Source organism: Barbus barbus (assembly GCF_936440315.1).
Source record: "Barbus barbus genome assembly, chromosome: 39".
Classification (NCBI taxonomy): Eukaryota; Metazoa; Chordata; class Actinopteri; order Cypriniformes; family Cyprinidae; genus Barbus; species Barbus barbus.
In genome coordinates this window covers 16030153-16049450 of record NC_136717.1, presented here as the reverse complement: position 1 = coordinate 16049450, position 19298 = coordinate 16030153, and the positions used below count along the sequence as shown (strand labels likewise).

Here is a 19298-nt window from a genome sequence, read left to right as displayed (position 1 = left end):
CATTCAGTTCACTCACAGTCACCACATGTTAACAGACAAAAAAAGGGATAGATGTGGTGAGTGAGCCATGTGGACAAAAAGCATGCATGCGTGTTTATGCATCTAGTGTCTGGGCGTCAGAATGAATGTGTCTGTGTGACTGAACAGGATGGTTTGCCTGCCAGACCAGAGAGCAGCCTGGTCAGCAGAGCCTATTGTCATGACAACATCCTCCACATTACTCAGCAAAGCTATAGAGCTGCTCGGCTCTTGCTCTCTTCCATTGAGCTAAAGGTTTCACTGCATATTAACACTCACTGTCTCAAAAGCACCTTTCTGTTCCTGGATTACACTCGGCTTTTGACTGCACACAACAAAATAGCTTTTTGTCTGGACAACTACAGTGTCTTCGAGATTTGCATTAATTACTTTTTTCTAAAGCTACATATATTGCATTCAAAGCAATGTATATGGGCATTCCTGTAGCTCAAACAGCAGAGCACTAGGAGCTCCAATGACATGGGTTTGATACCCAGGGAATGCAATGCATGAACTGATAAAATGTACACATTGAATGCAATGTAAGTCGATTTGGATAAAAGCATCTTCCAAATGCATGAATGTAAATGAGAGTATATGGATTAATTTTCTAAAACTCAAACCTACGACCTTCTTGCAGCTAGTTCTATGTTCTACCAACACTTTTTGAAGTTGTGACTAGGGGTGTGAATCGGCACTGGTTTCATGATTCGATTACGATTATCATGTCAACGATTCGATTCAATTTGATATCACGATGCATCACAATACATCACGATTATATCAAACTTATTAAATTATATAAGCAGGCTACTTAAGATAATTATGTTAATTAGTTAATATATTAATTCATTATTTATTGTTAAGTAGTAAATATAGCTTCAACACAAACAAATATAAAGTAATAAAGGGGGGAAAGACAATTACAAGTGATAAACAAAAAGCACTTTCAGTATCTGGGAGTGCTTTAAGTATCGAAAGTTTACAGATAATCATAGCTATGGGTTTTTCTTTTTTCCTCAGCATGATTGCCATTTGATTTTACTGATTAGATCATAGCCACTGGCAGCTTTAATAGACTGCATTCACACTAATGCACAGATCCATTTCCACATATCAGATGTTTTGTCCTCTTCTGAAAACAACTGACTGTTTACATCAATTTCGTATCATAAAAGTAGATGCAAGTGCATTTAACAGTCTATGATTTAACCGCAGCCGTGAGCTTCAGGACAAACAAACACAAAGCGCACGTGAAAGTCTGTCAGTACGTGAGTTTCGTGCATCTAATACGTACTGTATTCCAAACTGCAGAAATTAAAGCATATCTAAAGTAAAAGACTAAAATAACAGCGAGTGGACGCACTAGCAATGTGCACGTGTCTCACAGCGCATTTTCTGTACAATGAAGCCCGCCGCGTTTGTCTCTAGCGCACACACGTGCCATACGCGGGGAAAAAAGCCAAGCTTAGATTTTAAAACAGAGTGCATTTTTAATACTCGCGTGACAAGTCCGTATGCGAATGACGTCATAGGCTATGGTCTATTACTGCATCGATGCAGAATCGTCCACATCGCAATGGATCGATGCAACGATTAATTTCGACACCCCTAGTTGTGACTAAAACAAAGATTATTGAACGTGTCACAAGAAAATACTATTTCATGTTTAACTATGTGCTTTTTGTAATGTTTCTTGCAATTTGCTATGCAAATTAAGTAAATTCTACTCCAAATTGCTTGTAGAAAAAAAACTATAAAGCTGGATTTGCAGATTCATAATGTCTTCACTATTGCTTAAATATTTCTCTAACTCTGTCGGCTTCTATCCTAGGGGACATTTATAGAATAACCTGAACTCTATGATCTGAACTCTATGAAGAATCTTTTGTTGGCTGCATTTACACTATAAACTTGGTGACATGAGCTTTAAATAGCATTTGAACTATCACTTCTGCAATGACATGTACAGTACACAGACCCTGAATGATCAGTAGGCAAATCTTCCAAGTGTTGCAGTCATCAGGTCAAAATCCGTTACTAAGGAAGCAAAACCAACAATGAATCAAACTAAATTCAAATTTTGTTTGCTTGTACTGATGTAAAAGGTACTTCTCGATGAAAGAACAGCAGCTAACTGCTGAAAACTTCTTCCTGATTCAACGCCAGTGCATTAAATCCAGGCTTGTGTAGTGTGGAAATTGAGGCTGAGGATTACATTCTGTGTCCCTGCTTGGAGAGTGGGCTAAGGAGCAGATGAGTCAGGTCTTACGCCTCTGTCAAAAATGCATTTATGCTGCAATACACATCTCCATTCCACTCTCACTCCAGATCATGCACACACTTACTCGGAAACATCACTGAGGGGAACATTAAACTCAACAGAAGAGGGGAAAAAAAAAAACTTCCAAGACCAGCAAAACATGGGCATTTAGACAGCTAATTATTAATTTGCATGCTACTTCACAACGGTGCTTCACTGAGAGCAGAAGCACCATTGTGATTGCTGGAAAGTGCTAATGTGTTTTTTATGTTGTAAACCTTTAAATTGTGTTAGCGCTAGTTGCTGCAAAGACTCCAAGGTTTTTGCAGGTTCCCAAAAGAGACCAAATCATCTGACGTCAATTTCTACTTTCACCTGAGACCTTAAAAGCCACAAAAACAGGGGCCTCTATGGAAAAGAAAATGTTTTTTACTAATCTCTAATGCGATAATCCATAAAAGAAACAGGCAACATTACTAACAGAGCATCTGATAAATATTTAACAAGCTAGACAAAGCAAGAGAAAACATTAAATAATAAATAACTATGCTCATCAATCCATTCAATATGCAGACAACAACATGTACAAAGCCATTGCTGATAATTTGCTCTCTCACAAACACAACGTTCCACTCCAATTATTTAGCATGCTGGTTCAATTTTAGTTGCAATATTTATTTTTTTACTAAGATCTCATTCATAAATACCTGTAGTAAGTCCTTAAGAGACAGAAGGATATTACTGACAGGTGCAGCCACACTTAAAGGTCCGGTCCGGCCATTGAGAACTACTGTTCTATACAATTCAGTTTCAAACTTCCAATATTCTTTGAGCTAATGTAGTGCCGTTCTGTGCCTCAAGTGCCTCAGATATGATTTGTAGGTTGATATCTTTTCATAGATATCAACCTACAAATAACAAATTTATGTGTCAGAGCCCAGGTCATACATAGTACAAGTACTGGATGAAGCTTGTGACTGGTTGTATACCTTACAAACATCACCTCCCACCTGATTTAAGAAGTTTAGTCTTTTCTGAGACATCCTTTAGAAATATTTCTATTAAATGGTTTAGCCAATCCGAATTTACCACTCATTTTCGACTCTTAACGCCCTAGGAATGTTTATCCTCAGGGCCCACGAGAGACTGGGTCATGTATACTAGCAGCTCTTTCAATTAAAAATCCCATCAGTTAAAACAAATCTTGAGCGCTCGCCTTTAATTTGCAGTAGACATCCCTCGTGTCCACACATGCAAACTGTGTAATAAAATAGATTCAAGGAACCGGCCAGCATAAATATAGACTCAAAAGATTCACCCGAATAAAACAAGAAGAATGCAACGATTTAAAGGGAACCCAAAAGAGCTGTAAAAAGTAACTAGTTAAATTCAAGAGTAGAAAGATTAGTGGTGGCTTTGCTACGAAATTGAGAAATGGCCTACTTACTAATTAGAAATCCCTTTTCAATTGTCAAAGCTCTTGTAATCTTCAATGACTGCTTAATTTCCTATGGTAAAGCTGAGTGATCTGATTAAGCTGTAAAACATGTCATAACAGCAGGTCTGCCTGCCAGCGTGCTATTGTGAAGCGGGGGGAACAGGGCACAGCTAAACTGGCGGATCGCTGTGGGGCTCCGATTTCACTTAGACGTGTGCCGCGTAGCGAGAATGGCTAAGCGACCGGGCCCTCTCTCAGACTGGCCACTGAATAGAATATTTAGGGAGAAAATTCTCAGACTATTCTTCTATGACTAATGCACAATTCACACGGTATACAAAGCTCGGGCACAGCATGGGCCAAGTTTCAGACAGTCTATTCAGGAAACAATACACATTAGGAGTCATATCGATGCTATCAGTGTGACCCCATTATTTGAGTGGTGAAGTCGAAATATACATTTCCACTGACGCTATAGTTTCCACTGACACCATGACAAAAGGTATAGCTCTGGATTGCAGACAGCACAGTAAGCTTTGGTTTCAATCACTCAGTATTTCATCGCCTGCTAATAAAAGTCAGACCTTGTGAGGGCAGGATGGGGCAGGTGACACTACATACAAGTATCCAAACATGCCATACATATCAGACATGTTGAATTACCTCATTATTAAGACTGAAAGATAGATTTTGGTGCTCTGCCAAACATTATTCATGATGCCAAGTGTCAGATAAGATTAAGACCTAGGAGCAACATTAGCGCTGACGCAATTACCACTATTATTATTATTATTATTCATACAGAAATATTTTGTGGTTAAACAGGCATGAATGATACCGCAAACCTACTTTTCTAAGTGATTGGAATGGACTATGAAATGGGCAAATCACAGATTTAAGCTCCATTTACGCCAAGGACGATAAAGAAGTCACACACCACAGCTGTAACAATAAATGCACAGAGAAACAATATCATTGGAATCACTTTCAGAACAATTTTTCCAGCTCATGAACGATAAGCATTGACACCCAATCAGAATCCATCCTGCTATAATGAGCTCGAGAATTTAAAGCGGCAGACGAGCATGTGCTTGGAATAAACAGACGATATTGTCTGCTGGTGTGGGCGCTAGTATCTCTATATTTATCTTTATAGTTATCGTTCTTGGTGTGAACGGGGCATTAAAGTGAAAGAGGAACCTGAGCCCTCCAAAATGTCACAAACTTGGAACAGTAACCAACCAGAACATCCTAGTAAGCACCCTTTTTCACATTTTCTTCAGTGTAGAAACAAAACTAATTAAGGGTCAAGACACTAATACTGGAGAGGGCAGGTCCCTTAGGAGCTATCCATCAGGAATGTGTGCTACATTTTGACTTTCAATACCAAAAACGCATTAGTGCTGATCAAGCCTACATGTTAAATAGATAAGAGAAGTATTCTCATGGAAACACTGGCCAGAATCCCCCAGTAGACCGAATGAAATATTGGTCTGCAGACCTTGCCTGTTCACACACGAGAGAATTGCATCTCAAAGAGCCTGTAGAGAACTGCTATGGACATGGTGCCGTTTTAATCTGGGATCAAACTGAAAATCCCTTCCCCCAAGAGTTCAATCAAGGTCAGGCCAGCGATTAAACCTAATGTCTACAGAGAGGTAATAAACCAATGGAGCTGCAGCTGTGGGCTGCACACTGACTCTGCACTTTTCTATATCTTACCCTAAAGATTATATACACCTGCTCACACACCCCTTCTGATGAAAGAAAGCAAAAGAAAGTGTGAAATAGTAAACAGAGACAGTGGGCGAGCAAAAACCAAACAAGAAATAAAAAAATAAAAAAACAGTGACAAGAATTGATCATTTCAATTGATGTGACTGAAAATCTGTGTCAATGATGCCACTTTGGACTTTTAACTGGGAGGAACAAGTTCATGAACCAAGCTGTCCAAGAATGGAAGGATTTGATATTAAATGGTTCAAAAATAGTCTTTAGCATATGGCTGCACATGGAGTGTCAGGTGCTCCGACAGATTGCTTGTACTGTTTAATATGTGCATGCTGTTATATTGCTGATATATTCTTATTGGTAAATGTTATAAATATAAAGTTAATTGAGTGGATCCTAACAGCAGGTGTTAAGTTACTTGAAATAGACAATAGAGAGCATATTTGTGATTTACTTTTAATTTATATAAAAAAAATCTAAACAGTGGTTAGTTGCAGCCCTAGAGACAAATAAAGAGATGGACAAGTAAGGTCCATAAAAACACAAAAAGATGGACAAAGAGAAAGTGTTTAAAAATTGCTGTAACATCCCTGCTGTAACTGCAGTTCCACAGACTATAAGACGGGAAGGTAAACGCATTTGTGTTTGACATTAAGGACTTTTATTTCAATTGTCAAACACACCAACAATGCTCACAGGCTATTTATAGGATATTCTCTAACTGCAGTTCCACAGACTATAAAACGGGAAGGTAAACGCATTTGTGTTTGACATTAAGGACTTTTATTTCAATTGTCAAACACACCGACAATGCTCATAGGCTATTTATAGGATATTCTCTATGAAGTCTAACCTGCTAGTAAGGAAAACAGATCAATGTCTCAATTGTCTACGATATCAACACACTGTCCATGTGTTGCCAGAGCAGCAGCAACTGGACAGCAGCAGCATTCCTCCAAATAGACTCCAGATGCACTAAAATGCAGCAAGAAGCCATTCAAGTGTAACTGACCTGCTCGCTACTGCTAACAGCTATATGTTTAGAGTGAGACAACAATGCTGATTAAAACCATCCAAAGAGTCGGTGCTTCCTCCACTTTACCTCCTGGAACTGCATTTTGATTTCTGCAAAGCAAAGCAAGCGCAAGATAATGATTATGTACCATCTACGGGCGATGTTTTCAGTCTGTTGCAAAGTCCATTAACGTCCCCATAAGATTCCTGGATTTTGTGTAATCCTTCAGCCGCTCGCAGTTCCATGAGAGAGCGCAGCTCTTTAAGCGAGCAGCCAAACTCTCCATCGTGATTGGGCTCGGCCACAGAGTTCTTCACCCCACTGTACGAGTTGTTAGCCATGTCTCCAGGCTACACCGTGTCTCAGCAAGGGTGGAAAAATGGCGTCCCAAAAGGAGAGCTATATCCTCAGGAGACCAATGCTAGTAGTTCCCATAAACAACTGACGTCCTTCAGAGGAGGAGGAGGAGGATGCCCGACTGCAGGTGGCAGGACTGGGATAATTCACAAGCCATTCCCCTCAGCCTGTGGCGTTGCTTTCATTGTGAATGAAACCTCACACAATCAGCCCAAGGAGACCTACAAAAAAAGAAAGGAATGCTCTATTAATAATAATAAAAATAACGTTATTATTGCTGAATGTGTATTTACAAATGCAAAACCCAAATGTACACAGATATGCATGTTGACTCCAATATAAAACAACAACAGACACCTCAAGTTTAGAAAACTCTCCATCGGGCCTGGAGTAGTAAGAACAAACTCACTGGCTGAGTTTCAAGGTGACATGCTACCCAATTTTGCAGGCAGAACTATGTGGTCTTTTTTGAGAAGTAGCATGGGAACTGACCTGCCATCTTAACTATGCGAGAGACTAAAAAGCTTTTTTCCCAACATTATGTGTGGCTTTTTCAAGTAACATGAAAATGCTTTGAATCTGGAAACTTGAAAGGAGTATATTAAGTGTTAATATATAGATTTCACTTCCAAAATGGCATTATTATTAATAATTACAGCACCAGTCTCTAAAATGTGAGGTTAATTCAGTTTTTTTGGGGCAATTTTTCCCAGTCATCCCAATGGCAATAATTGTCCGAAGGTCATGAGTTTGATTCCCAGGCAATGTATAAACTGATCAACTGTATATTGAATGTAATTCAAATTGTTTTAGATAAACGTGTCTGAGAAATGTACAAATTCAGTGACTACACTTCAAGTGACATTGTAAATGACAGTGTAAATACACCCCATGAGACATTGGACTGCTTGAACAAAGCTCATCTATGATGTTCCATATTTTCATGTACACAAACAGAAGAGAAAGTTCCATATCAATACCATGCCCTCAAACCAAATAACATACTATCAGACTTCACAGTTTAACCCCACTGAACTGTCAATGAACAGATTCTTTGGGACCATTTCAACAGCTACAAGGGCTGACAGTACGTTCGCTATCCTTGCCTTTATCAACAAGATTTCATTATAATATAAATATAATCAAGGAATGTGCCAACCAGATCAGCAGCAGGGATGATCTGAACAGGTTTAAGAAGGACAAGAGAGGTCGAAAGCATGATTTTGTGAAAATGAGAAGATGGTGTTGTTAAGAATGCTTTCTCTCTGTAAGCAGAAGTAAAAAGTGTAGTAGCCCTCCAGAACTGATTTACTTGCAGCAGTACATGCAGAGCGTGAAACAGCATGCTGCTCTGTAACAGGCTACCAGCTGGGCAATCAACCTCTCCCACATCCAATGTCATGAACATTGCAGACAAATTAAGAGAAAAACCTTCAGTTAAATCTACTCTCTCAGGTGCAGAAACTCTGGAATTGACCTTTTTATGAAGCTCCGACAAAAAGATTTCCTGCACAACCAAAAATAAATACCATAAAAGGCATTCTATGAGTTGCATTGGCAAATAAAGTCTCAAGTACGTCAAAGTCAACAAGATCGGTTTTCTCTTATTAAAACTGGAAGTGAAAAGGGAAACACCCAACAGCTTTGCACTGAAGCAACTAACTGTGCTCCTCCCTTTTGAAGAAACAACTGGTCCTACAATGTGTCAGGTTTAAAGCTGAACTTCCTGAAATGACTGTCATCTCAAGCAGCCGTGGTATGCATTTAATCATCGTGGTTCGTGTTGACAGTTCAGAAAGAAATGTGACTGTAAATAACAGAACGCATGCAGGTTTCAAGCAAGATAACCTCTGTCCTGCACAGTCGAGCTTATTTTCTCCAAGTTATCATCTATGAGTGACGGCTCGACCACGATGAGGGAAGTGCCAAATCTTTGCTGTGCCGTGACAGTTTCAGGTTGCAGAGTTGGTCACGTCACAACAGTGGAAAATCATTGTGATTGGATCTTCAAACTAACAGCTACCACACTATGGTTGAGCAACAGTAATGTTAACCCATGCTATACAAAACTAGAGGCCAGTTTTGGACCAGCGCCTCTGGATTGCACCCACCTGCCTTCAGACTAATTTAAGCATCACATCACAGGGCTCCAAACTGCGACTAAAATGGTCGCATTTGCGACCAAAAATATTAATTTGCGAGTGAAGTTTTTGCTGAGGTCGCCACTGGCGACTATATATAATTTGCATGAAAGGACTTTTTTCCCGATTGTTTTGCGCTCACATCTTTTGTTATGTTCACGTATTAAACTTACATAAGACGATGCGCATCAAAGTTTTACTGGAAAAGAGTTTCAAACAGTCCTCGTCTCTGCCGCACACAGTCTGCTGAACGCAGTGAGAGAGACCTGAAAGGTGATAATATAAACACCAGTACCCCGCGTCCACACGGTCCGTGCATGCGTCCGGATCGCGCGAGCGGAGAGTATCGCACTTAATGCTCAGGCGCGATCTCTTTAGCACCTCAGTTAAAGCAGCAAGTGAACCCATTATATATTTCGATTTACTACTATAGTATGAAATGAACATGATCAAAAGGTAGGCAATAAGAAAGCCTATAGTAGCTACAACTTACTGAAATGTTTTATGTAAAAGCTCATTCAGTGTTTCAAACTGAGGAAATGTATAAAGCTTGTAAACATTGCATTGTAATACATTTACCTCAGAATAACCACTCAGTGTCCATAAACTCATCAGTCAGCTAGAAAAATAACTATAAAGAGGAGCGTTTTGCTATATTTATGCGCTGTTGCATATTAATATTTTTACTTATTCTGTTGTACATGATTCAACTCCTCCTATAAAATTGCATTTTACTAATGAAGAAAAACAGACTGAATGTGTGAAAGACGTGACAACGTTTATAGGATGCACTGCACTCAGTTGCCAAGTGATGCTTGGTCCATGATATTGGTACAGATTCTGTGTAACGAACAATTCTTTGTGACTGTATATTTCAAGTTGTAAAAGACATTTAATTCACACTTTAAGTGAACCTTAGTCCCCCGGTCGACCTGATCATCTACAAGATGGATTAAAATGCTGATAAAGCCTAGAAAAGATAAGACATAAACACATGACAAAATGATTGAAATGTTAAAATAGGGGGTAAAAATAAAATGATAATAATAAAATAAACCACTTTTATTCTGTGGCACCTAAAAAAATAATTTGGCGCCTAAGTTTTTCTTTTATAGGAGCCAATGGCTCCTTACTCGATTTTTTTGTCTGGAGCCCTGCATCATATATGTTGTTTCATACAAAGAAACTGGTATTTATCGTAGTGTGTAATTGCATGCATTTTGCGACCACTCAATCCTCCTTAAAAACTATACATTTCTATATGCACCTGTAAATAAATAGGCAGGTTCACATGTGGCCTGAGAGCTCCTCTATGACAGAATACAATGCATTTGAAAGCGGTAGAAGTGGGGCTGCAAGAAAACCTCAAGGAAAACCCTTTCGGTTTTGGTTGGCAATTGGAGACCCTATACTGTACAAGCCAACTTCATGCTAGTCAAGGACAGCGATTCCAGGGATCCCTCTGCAGTGGAGCTGTCGGTAATGGGGTATTTTTAGCAGACCCATCCCCCTTGCTGGCTGTTGCTGAAATGGGTCAGGCCATTTCTATGTGGAGGGTACAATGCAGAGACGCCCCACCTTACTCATGCTACATGGCTCAGTGCACTTAAGGCCACTTCACACCACCGACTGGGCACTTCTACTATACCCTCAGACACTGATCCTGCCAACTCACAGCAGCCTCAACTCCTCAAGAAGAACCTGAATGACACCTCCTAAAAAAAGCCCTTTAAACATGTATCCTTTATGCTGAAAAATAAAACACCTCATATTCCTAGGAAATTTTGATTTCTGTGATGCAAAAAACACAGAATCACAGAATCCAGTCATAAAAAATGGAATTCACGGTATGACACAGAATGTCACAGAATTTTTGGGATGAATAAATGAAAAGTTGGGCTGTACACTCAAATCATGACATGGGCTAGGGTCTTGCTGCATCCAAAATTGCATACTAGTAAGCAAAAACAGTAGTATGTACAAATTCACGGTATTATTATTCATAAAACAGTAGGCAAAAAGTCTCCGTATGGCCTACGGTTTCCAGCGAGATTCTGCATTGTGAATCCAATGGACACTTTATTACCCCTTTTCTTTATTATACCTTTTTATTATCCCTTGTTAGCTTTGTTAGATGAGCACAGTGGGGAAAATAGTACATTCAAACAGCTACGTACTTCAAAGCTCAGTGCTTTCATGTTCTCACTAGGAGCTTGCACATCTAAACTCACTTGCATATCTAAAGAAGTGATTTTCAAAAACGGAAACCTTTAAGTTGATTGTTATGCTTGCCATTCACAGCACACAAGCCAGCCATTTGCTCCAACCCCTGCCTCCATGTCTGACACTGCACAGTAAATCAGGGATGGCTCGAACCATTAGACCTGATGGGATAATGGGCACGATGAGGCTTCAGAATTTATATTTGCGTAACTCATTGAATGTCACTTTGTGTATGGATGTGTGTGTGCATGACTGACATGACTAAAGGTTCTGTTTCTGTCCAAACACAATCCGTTTTATATTTAGATGCACACTTTTTAAAGACAGCACCTGTAAGCAGCAGTCAAACAGTACTGCGCACTCATTCCGTTGCGGTTAAATAGGATTTCACTAACTGTTTTTACAGAGCATCAAACAGATTGCATCAAAACAAATAATAAGTCTGATTGCAAATCGAATTTTAATGAGAACCGAGCCTGAACAGCAATCCTTCATTTACTTGGAGGTGTTAATTTACCCCAGTCATTGGAGGTCGGAGAAAATAACTGTGTGCACTGTTCTTATTTACAGACCTCATTTAGATTGTGAACAGAAAATGCATTTTCCCCCAAGATGCCTATTTTATCTCTGTCATCGACGACTGATTAAGGCATAAAAGCATGATGCTATACAGTAATTAAATTGCAACATTATTCAAATGTACTTAATAGCAAAGCACTCTATTTTTAGCTGTTTATAATAGCTTATGAGGGGTTGAATGTCACCTCAGATTAATGTGACACCAAAGCAGTGGCCTCTTACATAAACAATACTAGAGAGAGGGGCTAAGTTACCATCTTTCCATTCAAGCCAGCATGGAAAACATTCACATTTACTTAATTAAAATAATATAACATTACAGCTTGTACTACAAGCATGCACACTTTGTTTGACCAAACCATAGTTAAAACATTACTGGAGGTACAGCCATGGTCCATAATTAAATAATTTGGGTTTACAGTGTTAAATTTAAACAAAACATATGCTAAAGACCAACACGCAATCTCACATGTGCATATAAATCTTACAAAATAATAATGCATCATTTTCATTTTATTAAATGATATTGATAAAGGGTCAATCTAGTTAACTAAAGACATAAAAAACAATTGCTAACTGAAATAAAAATAAATATAAACCTTAATTTAAATGCCTAATTTGTAATTTAGTTTAACTTCTTGTATCAAAATAAATAAATATTATTCAAAATTATATACTTTTAGAAAAACAAAAACTCAATTGCTCAACTTTTAACAAATGAAATGAAAATATAAAAACTAGCCTAATTCAAAATATTAAAACCATCTCAATATACTAAAATACCGTGGGATATATAATATATAACACTATAATATAATAATAATAATAAGATATAGGCTACTAAATTATAAGCATGGCAAGACTAATCGTAACCGTCAATTGAATGCAAGCTTCTTCTCACAGTGCCTATAAATAACAATTCTACTATAAAGCTCAAGAAGCTTGATATTTTATTGCATACTAATATCTAGGTCAAAATTTTTTTTATTAAATCAAGAGATATGCAACTAGGCCATGCCTGTGCGTATAACAGTCCAAAGGCCTCTGAAGCTCACTTGTGTCAAAGCTTAGTTTATTTAATGTTGGGGTAAATCATTAAAAAAATTACTTAAGTAAAATCACATTTCCATCCTGCAATAAGAAAACACTTGTCTCTTTTAACAGACAGTTTGACTCCAAGCAGTTGCAATGATCATGATTTTGTACAGTTCCAATGAGAAATTTTCTCAGGAACGTTTTTTACAACGACACCACATGTTCCTTACAAACGCATTTAAATCTCAATAACCCCCCTGAGTCTACACCTGTCAAATGTCAGTGTACACCTACAGAATTCTGTGAAGATAAAAAAAAAGTGCAATTACAAATACACCCTTAGGATTTGATTTAAATAAAGCTGAATATATACACTGTAGACTCAAGGTCAAATTCAGCATTGCTGTCATACAGCGAGATAGTATCAGCAGCTATAAAAGCACGAGCAAAAGAAGCAACAGGGCAGCGAATGATGTACGCCAAGGAGCAACAGACCTGACACGCTATTTAAACGCACACCGGGGTCTATCTAGAAATTCTAGGTGCCATATTCAATCTCAACACATTAGGCAGACAGTTGATAAAATAAGTCAGCCGATTAGGTTGGGTACATTGTGTTTTGCACATCTGCTCCATCAAATAGGATCCTAGCAAATTTGACTTGTCGCACAGCGCTTGTTCCAGTCCCCATGCCGAGTCACACATGACAGCAGGAATTAGGACTGTATACTACAACTGTTGACACTAACGCGCCAAGCTTAAAGGGACAGTTCACCCAAAAATAAATAAAATAATTTACTCACCCTAATGTTGTAACGCACCTTACTTTCTTTTCAAAATATCGACGTTACGGAAGGTAGTCAGTAACGTACAAGGAAAGTGAATAGCGGTTGCGACTGTCACTCTAAATAACATCTCTTAACAAGAAAGTCACGCGGGGTTGGAAGAACATAGTGGTGAGTAAACGATGACCAAAATGTCATTTTAAGCTTTTTGACTGCCGTCTAAACGGCGGTTGTAAAATACGCATCGAAATGCGATAACTGAACAAGCAGGTCGAAAAGCAAGTTGACAGCTGAAGCGTCCTCACATTTGGCTTTAGCCTGCTAGCGGTCTCAACTCAAACCATTCTGTCAAATAAGGGTGTGCTGTTTAGTCTTGATAATGACACCAGATCAATATCTTACCTTACCCGAAACTGAAGCGGTCTCCAACTTTCCAACGAGACTCAAACACTCATTTTTAGGTAAAATATTAAAAATACCCGGCTAATGTCACAAGTCACCCACCGACCCTTAAACTGACAGAGACGGTCGCTTAGCGGACCAAGTTAGTTCGTTTGACAGCATTTCATAAGAGCGAACTGTCAATAAACGCCAAAACATTCGTGTAAGAGAATAAACTGTTTCTTCGAGTCCGAAAAAAAACAGATACAGTGCGTTAGTTTCAATAGTTAACGCTCTTATGGCGAAGACCAAACGAATGACAGTCAACGGATCTGTAACAGTCACAGCGCGAGCCTTTTATTCAGCGGCTTTCAAACAAAATTGACGGCCGTTAAAATAACATTAGGGTCACCCTGTCTAGGATAACGTGTCAAAAACCACACACAAAAATGCTAATTTATATATTTTAAATGATTTTTAACCTCCAGCGCACATTTATTATTTTATTAAATCATTAGTTTATTATAAAATAACGTTATTTTATTAGTAGTATTTCTAAAATATTCACTGTGTCGCGTGATCGTAGATGTAGAAACGCGGCGCGCGCACATTTCACAAGCTTCATACGTCAAACGCAACTTTCCAGCGTGCGCTACGTTACACATCATTCCTGCATCTCAACACGGTGCGATACATTAAAACCCTATTGATTTTCCACACACCCCCTCCTCTGCAGTGACAATAGGCAGGTGTGGGTTAAAAATGCCCCTTTCTCTGCCTGCTACCAACTAGCAGGAGTTGGCTAGCTGATAATAACGCAAGCTAACGGACAGCGCGGTGAATGTAGACAGTCAGCGAAGTGGACGCAAAAAAATGGTGCAATTGAAACGCGGCAGTAACACGTGCATGCATGCGAGAAATGGTGAAATTACACTCACAATGCTCTCCGAACGGTGCCTCAGAGATCCCCCTCACTCTCTCGGTCTCCCTCAGACTCACTCTGCAGTCTATCTAGCTCCTCCAATCTGCAGAGAAATCCCTCCCACAGCCCCGCGTCGCTTGAGACATGTGATGCGCGTCAAAGAGGATCCTCATTGGCTGAGACGAGATGTCAATCACGCTAGGCGCAAACTCTGCCCAGCGTCCGCGCGCATTAACATAATTTATAAAGATGTTTCTGAGAGCGGTTAAGTGTAAAATGACTTGTTCTGCGTCGTGGTTTATTTTAATGTAATAAACGACACACTTCAGCGCGAGCCGGCGTTGTAAGCCCCGCCCACATCCACAGACGAGTCTTCCCCAGCGGCTAATTAAACCTGACGTCATTTTTTCCATGACGTCGCCCGTTCTCTTGTCGATTCTGGTGTTGTGTTTGATTCGCATTGTGTAGAAACTCATTACGATCACTGATCTGAACCGGTTTACTGCATTCTGCAGCGCTTTCCCTAGAATATGAATTAAACATTTGTCAGTTGGTTAACACATTACTGTAGGTTATTTGAATCAGGTTGAGGCTCATTCATTCATTGAAATAGATAACCAGACAAAATATTGTGCAATCTTCGGTTCTTTCTTTCTAATGCTAACGGAGTGAACTTGCATCACCGGCATTTTTCTCTCTGCATTTTCATCAAACTCATGTCCACTGAAGCACTTAGTTTAGCAGCCAGACTGGCATCTTCCTTTAAAAATTGCAGTAGTACAAGCCCGGAGCATTTCTGTTTGTGAACCTTTGTTATATACAAAGTCCTCATATCAAGGACTACCTCTACCAGAGGCCAATGAAAATCCTTGGTTAGGTAACAAAAACTGAAATAAAAACAAAAAACATTTTAAAGAGATGATGCACAAAAAATTCTTACGATACTACGGCATTTATCATTTTGCATGAGATACCACAGCTTCCTTTAATCATGATATAGATGGCATATCCTCTTCCTGAGGACTGACTTATAGAACATGAATTCTCTGTCAATAAGATGTGTAATGATTCAGGTTGTAGATAAGAAAAACATACACCATAGCAACTAAGTTCTTTACGCATGTTAAGTCTACTGGAAATTATATTGAAACCAGTTATTTATAAAGGCACAGTGTTACCGTTTTCTCATACCTGACATCTAAGATTGGCTGAGAAGTCCCCTAGTACTGGTTGTGGTTTCTTTCTTCACAGCTTCATTTTTGTCATGGTAACCATTGTTGTCATTTGTTGACCGTGGCACACTTGAAAGATGATGCCAAAAGAACTGTGTTGTGGGTTTCCCATGAAGGCCTCAGAAGAAGCCACATCACAATCTTCATTCCGTTCATTCTTTTGATACTTTTCTACTGACATTTACAGGCATTCATTTTATTCAAAGTGACAAACAAACAACACATATTACATAAATATATATACATTTACTAAATTAAAATTAAATGACTAAATGTTATATACCAAAATGCCAATGTGTGTGTACTAAATTACAATTAAATGACAATATTACATACTTAAATGCCAAAAATACAAAAGACTACCACTACTACTATTAATAATAATACATAGTAGAACTTGCCTTAGTATAGAGGGTTATCATGTTATGATTCAGGTATTCAAGTGAGTGCTGTGTCTTCAAGGTTTTCTGATTTTGAGGAATTCTGCTGATTAGGCAGAAGATTATTCCACTGCGATGAGGTTCATGCTCTCACCATCTTTGTGTTTTGACCCCTTATATGTATCAGAGACTCTTCACCATCCAGTAGCTATAATTTTCTGGGAACCCAAAGATCAAGACATCTCCTGGTTTTACTATCACAAAAGGACCTCTGCCCAACCTGCTGGGGAAAAAACACACAGTTGATGATAAACAGGCAGCAGCGTTTGTGCTGGGTGCTACTGACAAGATCCTTCCACCTAATGGGTTTTATCATTAACAAGAAGGCCATGTAATTTTAACTTGCGTTAAGCAAGGCTCAAAGGTTTGCTAATGTTCAATCAGATAGTGTGGGGAGGGGAGGTGTCAGCGAGTGCATTGATTGCTCAGCTTTAGTGCAAGCAGCTTGTAAATGTGGAGCATGTGATGCATATGTTTGCTGTAGGAATCTCTGGAGTAATCTATTAGGCCGGACCGCTTTGGTTTGCACCATATTTTAATCTAAAAGTAACATATAGCCCTTGCTAAGCCACAAGAGGCTGACAAACAAGTTTCCTTCCAGGCTTCCAAAATCTCTGAAGTGGAGAGGACATGAATCCTATTTTTATTTGTTCCAGTTTCCACTTCTGAGATTTTTATTTGGAGCCTCTCCCATTGGCGGCACACAGTGATGCCTGGCCCTTGAGCAGATGTCCCAGCAGTGCACGGATACACAAGTGCAGCCACCTTTTTTACTTCTTAAACATTATCTTATACAGATACATACAGTATATGTGTGACCGTTCACTATCTACGACGACACAGTGTCAAAGTATATATATAGTCTGCTAAACGCATAAATGAACATAAAATTATACAATTAATTAAAAAGTATTATATAAAGATGTAATATAATATTTTAAATCAATTATTACACACATGCAATAAATTTTACACAATTATTTAAAATATACACAATAATTATTAAAATACTATTATTTAGAAATATAAGATAGACAGATAGATAGATAAAAAATATAATTTTATAAACTATCACATGAGTACACATACTGCGAAGTCAGAAGAGAAGTTGTTCTTGCTTCTTATCGAGTTCTGAGATAAGAATGTTTGCTTAACAAGTGGTTCAGAGTGAACAACAAAGCATTCTTGGGTCAAAAATACTTCTTTGACAGGAAAAATTCCTCAGGGCAGGCAACAAAGCCGTCATGAGACTTAAAAGCGTCACTGCTGAAACTCTGCAGAAGATGACAAAAGAGCTGTCATGGAATGTCAGCTGACTCAAATCAATGTGGAAGAAGAGGACAGTGGAAATGGCTCATTAACAGACTTACACAAGAGGGTCCAGTACCCTATCAGTCAGGACACACGCTATTATTACTTCCTCTGGTCACCAATCTCCCTTTTCCAGCAATCTGGCTCTTACTACAGCTTTTTCCACAATGTCAGCACAGAACTTCCTTCATTCTGATGGGACAAAAAAAAAAAAAAAAAAAAAAAACAGAAAGTAGAGAGAAAAGACAGAAGTCTGACTATATTTAGCATTATACATACAGTGGCCTCAAAAGGTTTGTGGACGCTTAGGCCAAACTTGAAATATATACATTATGTTGCGTAGATAATAAAATATCAAACATAATGACATATACAAATAAACAATTTAAGAGCTTCTCTCTCAAAACTACTTTAACTTGACTTTTCTGAGTCATTTTGCTGGCACTTTCAACCATGTGTCTCAATGTGATATTTAGTTCACAAAGTGTGAACATGTTCCACTAATGTCTGACACCGGAAAGGTTTAGTAAGATTTTTTAAAAATAAGTTAATAATGTACACAGCATTAAACTGATTTAAAGTGTCAGTAAAGATATATGCATAATGTTACAAAAGACTGATATTGAAAAAGCTGTTCTTTTCAGCTTATTTATAAAAAAAAAAAAAAAAACTATCATATTCCAACTTTGATAATAATAAATGTTTCTTGAGCATCAAATCAGCATATTAGAATGATTTCTGAAGGATCATGTGACGGAGTAATGCTGCTGAAAATTCCTTTTCAGCTTGAAAAAGAAATGAATAATTTTTTTTATTTTAATGATATTTCACAATATTACCGTTTTTACTGTATTTTGATCCCTTAAATTCTGCCTTTGTAGCATAAAGGAAGCATATTGAAGTGTATATCTACTGTTTCACTGTGTTATCTTGCAAATCTTTTTAAGTCATATTTTCTGTAAAAAGAATGCTTATGCTATATTTCTTTGTAAAAAACAACAACAATTTATCTAATGCAATGAAATTCATAAGTGTCCAAACACTTTCCGGGCCGCTGTATAATAAAATACCAGAAGACATATAACTAAAAGCAATGTTTAGTGGCAAGACACGTTATTACAATTTCAAACGATCTAAATCCTATAAACATGGGGTTCCCACTATCAGACGCTGCTACTGCTGTAGTATGCGAAACAGGCATGGGTTTCTATTGGGGCAGGTTGTTTGGGGTTAGAGAAACTTAATGAGAAACATTCATTATACCAAACATGTCATCAGACAGCTGTAATTACAATAATTGTCTCTTCTCAGATATACTACATGGGGGTGAATATGGGGTTTGTGTGGTGTAAGACTCCTTAATTAAGTCAACAATAAACTCCCCTCACTGACAGAGCGACAGTCCTGGCTTATTTTCCATGAGAGGG

At 38.4% G+C, this 19298-nt stretch overlaps 1 protein-coding gene across 1 annotated transcript in view; it reads right to left on the bottom strand.

Annotated features, from left to right (window-relative positions):
• Window positions 1-15252, bottom strand: part of atp2b1a (ATPase plasma membrane Ca2+ transporting 1a) — a 34529-nt gene extending 19277 nt beyond the window's left edge. Inside the window, exons 1-2 of the mRNA XM_079399868.1 lie at window positions 14905-15252; window positions 6614-7043 (exon numbers count right to left, since the gene is read on the bottom strand). Coding sequence (XP_079255994.1) covers window positions 6614-6806 — 193 coding nt within the window. The 5' untranslated portion in view covers window positions 6807-7043; window positions 14905-15252. The remainder of the gene's footprint in view (window positions 1-6613; window positions 7044-14904) is intronic.
• Between the last annotated feature and the right edge of the window lie 4046 nt (window positions 15253-19298).